Source organism: Armigeres subalbatus, chromosome 3 (assembly GCF_024139115.2).
Source record: "Armigeres subalbatus isolate Guangzhou_Male chromosome 3, GZ_Asu_2, whole genome shotgun sequence".
In the NCBI taxonomy this organism is placed as follows: Eukaryota; Metazoa; Arthropoda; class Insecta; order Diptera; family Culicidae; genus Armigeres; species Armigeres subalbatus.
In genome coordinates, this window is record NC_085141.1 from 285746575 (window position 1) to 285756559 (window position 9985).

At 43.4% G+C, this 9985-nt stretch overlaps 1 protein-coding gene across 1 annotated transcript; it reads left to right on the forward strand.

The window, feature by feature from the left end:
• Positions 1–2384: 2384 nt before the first annotated feature.
• On the forward strand, positions 2385–3167 carry LOC134222526 (chymotrypsin-2-like). The gene is made up of 2 exons (XM_062701677.1): positions 2385–2762; positions 2822–3167. Exons 1-2 carry the CDS (start codon positions 2385–2387, stop codon positions 3122–3124), a joined length of 681 nt encoding a protein of 226 aa, XP_062557661.1. The 3' UTR covers positions 3125–3167.
• The last annotated feature ends 6818 nt before the right edge of the window (positions 3168–9985 follow it).

The following is a 9985-nucleotide window of genomic DNA, read 5'->3' on the forward strand; positions in this document are numbered from 1 at the left end:
TCGCTGGCATTATTCCTGATGTGCCAATTGGTACTTCTTGGGCTCCTGTGCGCTTGCGGACTCATGCAGCTTTTTGTAGAGGTTTAACAGAGCCCACTGCCAAACCCCACCACGTCGTAGGCAGACCCCCTAACTCGCAGAGGCCGTGGGGAGGGGTCGTTAAACCCTTGGACATAGTCCCTGCTGCCCTGATGTCCGAGCATGTATGGGGCCCCTAAGGCTATCGTTGCGATTGTTCTTTCTGCCGTTGCCAAGCGAATGTGTTTTGTACTTTGAAGAAAACTTCTATCGGATCAGCATCCTTTTGATTAGCATGTTGATCTTGAAAAACAATGATTTATTTTCAATACCATGCATTTCCAATCACTAAAGCCACTACGGAACGCAGCGGAACGGCGGTGGAAACCAATCGGCAAGCGATTATGATTTGCACTTTCAAGAAAATTCTTTTACTCAACCTTCTCTTCTGTAAAATGGTGGTTCAGGCAATATCCGATTTATTTTTAATAATGCGCCTTTCCAGAATCTCCATAGAAAATTTCTCTTGATTTCTACCGACGCCAACCATGCGAATAAATTTATCGCAGCGTCCCCTCTGATGTGAATGAGTGCCTGTGCTGTGGAGCGTGAATGAGCTAGTACATTAAGTACTGCCTATCCTCCAGAAGTAATGCTAGGAGGCAGTTCCTGGGGAACCATGGTATTAGCAGAGAGGGTCACTCAAGTAACCTTCCGTTGCTTGGTTGGGTTTTGTGGGTCCGGCGTTCCGTCAACCCCACTCCCTGAGTGATAATTTCAGGTGTCTGTTTGCAAATTTGCCTTCATCCCTCTACAAAAACGAGTTTTCCAATGTTTTTGAATCATTCCTTTGATCCATCTTACAGCGTCCATGGAGACGTCCAACAGATACAGCTTCGGGATATGCTTCCCGACTCGTGACAGACATACGATCGGCTTCCTCGTTGCCTTGGATACCGGAGTGTACGAGCAAGCAGCAGAAGGCGACGTTATTGGCATTGAGAAGTAGGATTTTATCTCATGGAGACAGCTGAAAGATTTGTTAAATATGATGGTAGGAGAGTATGTAATGTGGGTATTAAGGTTTTGAGGTAATCATTATAAGTTTCAGCGTTAAAATCATTCATCAGCAAATGTAGTCAAGATTAAGATTACTAGCTCACAATAAGTAATTGTATTAACAGAAAAAAATAATTTATTCATTTTTTGAAAGGAATTTTCAAAACAAGTTGGACCTGTCACTCATACCACTATTACCGGTACACCGACCCTACCTATCTCAAAATCCGAAATAATAATCTGCTACAAAATGTTATACACCATGGATATCATGTTGTAGCACACCTGATGTCCAAGCGAAATGGTTTTTTTTAGATAATGTGTTCAGTTCCAATTTCGGTACAACCATCTGGCAAGTGCAAATGGGTGATTGATTGCGGATCCACAGTGCAAAGAATCACCTCATAAACGTAATTAGCCCTTTATCTCATCTGTCGACAACGCGTGCTAATGTGATGAATTCCAGATAATGCATAGACTAATTCACATTCAGGACTAAGGGCTTTCTTCATTCCTAAAGTAAGGTGATTGACCATTGACATAGAATTTATGTTGCTTGTATTAGAAAGGCCGGAATTGATAGGGAGGTTAAAGATTCCTTAACAAGTTTCTCGTACAGCTCTTATTCCGTTCTTCCACATTATTTCTAATTCGAAAATCTCACGAAATCTTAGTTTCTGTCTCGTTTGGAGAATCAAACTCAAATTAATCTTAAAAGTGACAGTTCAATAAAGACCCTCCTCGCAGAGCCAAATTACTTTAAACAGATATCGAATCATTTTTGATCGATGTTTTATTGGTATTACTGGGTAGTCCCAGTAATTCTTATTGCCGTGTGGTTTTTTATTCTTCAAACTGTCACCTTTAAGCTGAATTCTCCAAATAAGACAGACTCTTAAAATTGAATTGCTTGAAAAAACCGTCTGTAGAAATATGTTCAAGATTACGTCATTTAGCTCGAAATGCGTTCATGTAAACATAATAAGTGAATATTTGGCCTTTCAGGAAACCCCGGAAAGCAAAAAGTTCACATGAGCAAGTGTTTTTTTAGATGGACGATAACAAACATCATAACCATATATAAGCAGCAAGCCCTTCGAAGTCAACCATTTTAGGTTCAAATTGGAACATTTGACAACCAACAAACCCAGTTTGTAATCAGTACAGAATGTATAAGGTTACCTTCATTCTTTTTATTTCTGCCATTGCAGTGATCCATTCGGCACCAAATTGTAAGTATAGAAGCAGAACTCAAAACTTCTAATGTTGAAAATCTACTTTTATAAATATTTGTAAAAGCGAGAGATATGGACCAAACGGATCCCATTCTGAACGCTCCCTTCCAGGCGTCGCTTCGTTCACTGCCAGTTAGCATACACTTCTGCAGTGGGTCAATTCTGTCCGAGCGTTGGATCCTTACGGCAGCTCACTGTGTCCAGGGTCGAACTAAAACAAGTTTCAAGATAGTCGTTGGAAGTTACACCTTGGATCCGAAAGGATTGGAATACGATGTGGATGATCTTCAACTGAACCCAAGTTTTGATCCAATTTTCTACGAAAATGATGTTGCTCTCGTAAAAACGGCTTCTAACATAGAATTGAGCAGCAATGTTCAGGTGATCAATTTACCAGGAGTGGCGTCTGCGGCCGGTGAACTTGTGGTTCTTACTGGATGGCGATCGGATGTAAGTTTTCGACCATCTAATACTTTGTGATATTTTACTATTTTTTCGAACCATTCAAGATCGAAGAAGAAACCCCCAACGACATGCAGATGGCCCGCAAGGTTACGCTTGCGAACGACGAGTGCCGGCAAATTCATGCCGACGGTGATTCACATGTCCATATCTACGATTCCAGTATATGCGCTCGTCCGCGAATGACCGGGTGTTACTGTATTATCGATGCCGGTGCCCCACTGGCTTCGGAAGATAACGTACTGGTGGGTGTGTTCTCACTATCAGCTGGCTGCGGGCGTATGCTGCCCGCTGTCTATACCCGAGTTCAAAGCTATCGCAGCTGGATTTCGACGATAACGGGAATCTAAACTGTGTTCTTTAATTAGAAGCCAACTGTTGCCAATTGTGACCCAAATACCACTTCTATATGATAATAAACTTTATGTTCATAAGCAATCTATAAATCTTTGAATCAAAAACTCCAGATTAATCCACCTAGCGGCTATGATGCCTTTCTCGTGCATCATAAAATGTATTGTAAAAAATCACAGAAAGGTCAAAAAAGTACTTTAGGAGAATAAATCGCATGTTTTCTATCCTTCTGCATGCTTTTGCATCAATCAATATGCATTGCCACCATTCCTGAAAAAAAAAATTCTATGGTGGTTAGATACCACTCCCCTGTAGAATCGGTTCATGCCCCGCTTTTTAAATAAATTGCGAATATTAAAAAACAATCAGGTCGTATCGGTATCGCTAGTCATGAATATAAAAAGATCATTGACAAATAAGGCTGCCTTCAGTTCCTTTGGATTGCTCCTAGTAAAGGACATTTTATTGTCAAAACCAGTCATCTGAAGGCTCTTTCTTCTTCATGGATTTCCCGTGTCAGAAAGGAAGTCATTTATTGGACCATTGACGATTCGAATCGTTGACAAAACAAAAGAAATGAATTTTAGATTTTTATCCAATTTATAACCACACACCGTATTGAGCGATAGTCCTACTTCAATTTTGATTCCTATTATTCTATGAGCTTTTCTTGGATTAGCAATAATGCGCGAAGGCCATGTCGAACAAGGCTGAATTCGATTCCCGGTCGGATCTAGACTATTTTATCAACTTCCTTGGACATCGTGTGTAGCCACATGATATACGAATATGGGTTCTTCTTGGCCTTACGGTTGAACGCGCGGCTCAAAGCAAAACCATGCTTAGAGTAGCTAGGCTCGAGTCCAGATCGGTCTGGAAAATTTTCGATTTGGAAATTGTCTCGACCGTCCTGGGTATGTTAGCCTCATAACATGTTGAAATGGTACCACGCAAAAATAACTGTGGGACTGGGAGTGCCTAATAAACACTATTAGCTAAGATGCGGAAACAGGACGTAATGTCAACGAAGAGAAGGGATATGCGAATACACAAATAGTAATGTGGCTAACAGTGTGGCTAACAGCTAACAGTGGCCACACAGTTAATAATTGTGGAGCTGTGAAGCAGCGAGGCAGCAATGTCCTTACGAACAATGTTATGTCAACAAATAATTAAGCCACAACAACGCATAATACATTCCGTCGGCGATAGGAGCGGCCGGCGGCAAATAGCAACTGACACACGGTGGCGAAATGGCGGTCAGCCTGCCTCGGTACAGAGAAAAGCATTTGTGCAATCTTCTGGTAATGTTCGCCTTATTTGATGCTCGGCTCATTCGGCTCGGACACATTTATTTATTTATTTATTTATTTATTTATTTATTTATTTATTTATTTATTTATTTATTTATTTATTTATTAAATTCAACGGACATCTTATAGTCTAATTGAATGTACTTAAATTTATAAAGCATTTGATATTGTAATACGATTTGTAACATTGGACGTAAAATAACTGCTTGCACATAACATAAAATCACAATCAACATATTTCGTAATGGTATTAAGCACACAACAATAACAAAAGAAAATAATACAAATTAAAACATAAAGCATGTCAACGTATAATATTTGATTACAAAACTAGCATATAATATCAGGTTTCCATGTGCACAGGTTTTGTTGGAACTCTCGAAATTTAACTGGCGATTATCGTAAACTTTATCGGAGAACGGCTCTGTGAGCGGATAAAGTCCTGATTCGGATACCCCCTGGTGTATTCCCGTAAGCTACCAACAAAATATCCTCGGCGTGAAGAAGTGAATGTTGAATGTAATATGGCGGAATTGCGACTCTTCGTTGCCAATTAGACCCTACAGAAGCGTTTCATGAATAATTCCTGAATGAAGGCGATAAAGTTCATAGTCAATCCTCAATCGATGAGTTGCTTAAGCACTAGGAGCGTCCAGTTCAGTTGCTGTTGAACTCCTTCTAGATGTCTAGAAAGACTAGGTTATGCGATTCATATCAGATCGCTTGCGCCAAGTAGGAACATATGGATTCTAGCGTGAAAATTTCTAATAAGTAGCGCCATTGTGCGATGAAAGTGAGGAGTGCCCGTTAAAAAGTTCTGGGATCCGTCATTGAGAGCTATGAGATCTGCTTCCTACAGTAGCGTAGCCCGAAAATTGGTCTGGGGGGCGGGCAGGATTCGGAAAAAAAATTCTTCTAAAATTTTTGTCTCTGGGGGGGGGGGGGGGGGATATGTCCAAGCCACCCCCGTGGCTACGCCACTGGCTTCCTAGAATGTCTCTAAAAGGGCAACGCTCCGGAGGTCTAAGCTTAAACCACTCCTAGCAGGATAGAAAAAAAGAGAAAATGGTTAATACGGATCAGACCATTCACTTTGTTCTTCATTGTCTAGATAGCACCACAGAAGAGAAAAACGTTTACCACGGTAATCGGAAGGTTGTCACCGAGGTGGGCTCCCACCACGGGAAAATCCTCGCTAAACTAAAGGGTGTCGAAGGGGATGTCCCAAAGACATTATCCCTCGTGTTAAATTGCCCGAGATGCCCCGGATATGTGCTCCGGGCAGTGTTGTGCTGAATCATTATCAGACGATAATGACGATAATGATAGTGAAAACTTTTCACGTGGAAACAGTAGGCAAGTTGTCGACGGCGACAACTTCTCAAATTTTGAACACAAACGATAATAATCACAGAATTTTCATCCAAACATTAATATTTACTAATATCAGCTAATTGTCAACAGTCCCGTTATATCTTCTATTTGGCGTTATGGTTTCGTGGTAGTAATGAAAAATAGTTCAAAATGTAACGGTAAATGCTTCAATTCAAGATACGATTTTTGCTATGATTCTTAATCGCTGGCGAATTTTTATCTCTTGATTATTTAAAAGTAAGATCGCGGGTGAGTTTGATCATCCTCGATTTTTTGAAAATTTGATTTCTCCCATCCCTGGCCCCCGGGTAGCCCAGAAAGCTGTCGAAAAGAGTTGGACTTACCGCCCGGGTCCGAGAGGCCTAAACGTACATTGCTTGACGATACTTTCTGATCGTAGTGTACTGGAAATTCTATTTCACTTGAAGACTTGACTCCGTCAGTGAAAAGAAACATGCTTCGATATAACCGCCTGCAAAACCATTCCTTCTCTCAGAGTTCTCCGGAAAAAAACAGCGGCTTCCAACCTAAAACTTTACGCTTGGCATGTTGTTTGCTGCACTGGAGGATGGCGACTACCAGGAGACCTGAACAATTACTTATTTGATTCTTTGTAGACTTCCTCCGGATTCCTCCAGGAATTCCTCCAGAAGTTCCTCCGGAAGTTCCTCCGGGAATTCCTCCGGAAGTTCCTCCGGGAATTCCTCCGGAAGTTCCTCCGGGAATTCCTCCGGAAGTTCCTCCGGGAATTCCTCCGGAAGTTCCTCCGGGAATTCCTCCGGAAGTTCCTCCGGGAATTCCTCCGGAAGTTCCTCCGGGAACTCCTCCGGAAGTTCCTCCGGGAATTCCTCCGGAAGATCCTTCGGGATTTCCTCCGAAGTTCCTCCGGGAATTCCTCCGGAAGTTCCTCCGGGAATTCCTCCGGAAGTTCCTCCGGGAATTCCTCCGGAAGTTCCTCCGGGAATTCCTCCGGAAGTTCCTCCGATAATTCCTCCGGAAGTTCCTCCGGAAGTTCCTCCGGGAATTCCGGAACTCCGGAAGTTCCTCCGGGAATTCCTCCGAAGTTCCTCCGAATTCCTCCGGAAGTACCTCCGGGGATTCCTCCGGAAGTTCCTCCGGGAATTCCTCCGGAAGTTCCTCCGGGAATTCCTCCGGAAGTTCCTCCGGGAATTCCTCCGGAAGTTCCTCCGACTCCGGAAGTTCCTCCAGGAATTCCTCCGGAAGTTCCTCCAGGAATTCCTCCGGAAGTTCCTCCGGGAATTCCTCCGGAAGTTCCTCCGGGAATTCCTCCGGAAGTTCCTCCGGGAATTCCTCCGGAAGTTCCTCCGGGAATTCCTCCGGAAGTTCCTCCGGAATTACCTCCGGAAGTTCCTCCGGAAATTCCTCCGGAAGTTCCTCCGGGAATTCCTCCGGAAGTTCCTCCGGGAATTCCTCCGGAAGTTCCTCCGGGAATTCCTCCGGAAGTTCCTCCGGGAATTCCTCCGGAAGTTCCTCCGGGAATTCCTCCGGAAGTTCCTCCGGGAATTCCTCCGGAAGTTCCTCCGGGAATTCCTCTTCATTGTTCTTCATTGTCTAGATAGCACCACAGAAGAGAAAAACGTTTACCACGGTAATCGGAAGGTTGTCACCGAGGTGGGCTCCCACCACGGGAAAATCCTCGCTAAACTAAAGGGTGTCGAAGGGGATGTCCCAAAGACATTATCCCTCGTGTTAAATTGCCCGAGATGCCCCGGATATGTGCTCCGGGCAGTGTTGTGCTGAATCATTATCAGACGATAATGACGATAATGATAGTGAAAACTTTTCACGTGGAAACAGTAGGCGAGTTGTCGCCGGCGACAACTTCTCAAATTTTGAACACAAACGATAATAATCACAGAATTTTCATCCAAACATTAATATTTACTAATAACAGCTAATTGTCAACAGTCCCGTTATATCTTCTATTTGGCCTTATGGTTTCATGATAGTAACGAAAAAGAGTTCAAAATGTAACGGTAAATGCTTCAATTCAAGATACGATTTTTGCTATGATTCTTAATCGCTGGCGAATTTTTATCTCTTGATTATTTAAAAGTAAGATCGCGGGTGTGTTTTGATCATCCTCGATTTTTGAAAATTTGATTTCTCCCATCCCTGGCCCCCGGGTAGCCCAGAAAGCTGTCGAAAAGAGTTGGACTTACCGCCCGGGTCCGAGAGGCCTAAACGTACATTGCTTGACGATACTTTCTGATCGTAGTGTACTGGAAATTCTATTTCACTTGAAGACTTGACCCCGTCAGTGAAAAGAAACATGCTTCGATATAACCGCCTGCAAAACCATTCCTTCTCTCAGAGTTCTCCGGAAAAAAACAGCGGCTTCCAACCTAAAACTTTACGCTTGGCATGTTGTTTGCTGCACTGGAGGATGGCGACTACCAGGAGACCTGAACAATTACTTATTTGATTCTTTGTAGACTTCCTCCGGATTCCTCCAGGAATTCCTCCAGAAGTTCCTCCGGAAGTTCCTCCGGGAATTCCTCCGGAAGTTCCTCCGGGAATTCCTCCGGAAGTTCCTCCGGGAACTCCTCCGGAAGTTCCTCCGGGAATTCCTCCGGAAGATCCTTCGGGATTTCCTCCGAAGTTCCTCCGGGAATTCCTCCGGAAGTTCCTCCAGCAATTCCTCCGGAAGTTCCTCCAGCAATTCCTCCGGAAGTTCCTCCAGCAATTCCTCCGGAAGTTCCTCCAGGAATTCCTCCGGAAGTTCCTCCAGGAATTCCTCCGGAAGTTCCTCCAGGAATTCCTCCGGAAGTTCCTCCTGGAATTCCTCCGGAAGTTCCTCCTGGAATTCCTCCGGAAGTTCCTCCAGGAATTCCTCCGGAAGTTCCTCCAGGAATTCCTCCGGAAGTTCCTCCAGGAATTCCTCTGGAAGTTTCTCCAGGAATTCCTCCGGAAGTTCCTCCAGGAATTCCTCCGGAAGTTCCTCCAGGAATTCCTCCGGAAGTTCCTCCAGGAATTCCTCCGGAAGTTCCTCCAGGAATTCCTCCGGAAGTTCCTCCAGGAATTCCTCCGGAAGTTCCTCCAGGAATTCCTCCGGAAGTTCCTCCAGGAATTCCTCCGGAAGTTCCTCCAGGAATTCCTCCGGAAGTTTCTCCAGGAATTCCTCCGGAAGTTCCTCCAGGAATTCCTCCGGAAGTTCCTCCAGGAATTCCTCCGGAAGTTCCTCCAGGAATTCCTTCGGAAGTTCCTCCAGGAATTCCTCCGGAATTTTCTCCAGGAATTCCTCCGGAGTTTTCTCCAGGAATTCCTCCGGAATTTTCTCCAGGAATTCCTCCGGAAGTTCCTCAAAGAATTCCTCCGGAAGGTCCTCCAGGAATTCCTCCGGAACCTCCTCCATTACCTCAGGAATTCCTCCGGAAGGTCCTCCAGGAATTCCTCCGGAAGTTTCTCAATGAATTCCTTCGGAAGTTTCTCAATGAGTTCCTCCCGAAGCTCCGCCAAGTATTCCTGCAGAAGTTCTTCCAAGAAATCATCGAAAAACTCGACTAGGATTCACTCCAGAAATTTGTCCTTGAAATCCTTGGACTCTTGAAAATTCCACGAACATTCTTCTCAAATTATCTCCAAGTATGTCTCCGGCAATTCTTTCAAAAACAACCCAGACTATCACGACAAATTATAGATTTTGGAGGCTTATCAGTTGATCATTTCTCAACGTAATTTTATGATTTTATCACCAATCGATTGATAAGAAAATTATTTTGAGCTTTTTAGTGGAATGTTTTCACCTGTCATAAGACGAGTTTATACAATCCCATTGAATTCCACCACTTAATTGTACCTTGACAGATACGTATTTCGACCTCAAAAGTAAGGCCGTCTTCAGTGTCTCGTACTTGACTCGACTTAGTCGACTTAGTCGAGTCAAGTACGAGACACTGAAGACGGCCTTACTTTTGAGGTCGAAATACGTATCTGTCAAGATACAATTAAGTGGTGGAATTCAATGGGATTGTATAAACTCGTCTTATGACAGGTGACCAATCGATTCCTTTTTTTTTAAGATACAAAATCACCATTCATATTTAATAATTTTTAATAGTGCACTATTCATTTGATTGATGTGGTAAATGTGTACGATAAAATGGTATTCAACGCATTTGCAAGGCAAAATTGGCTTGACACATAAAA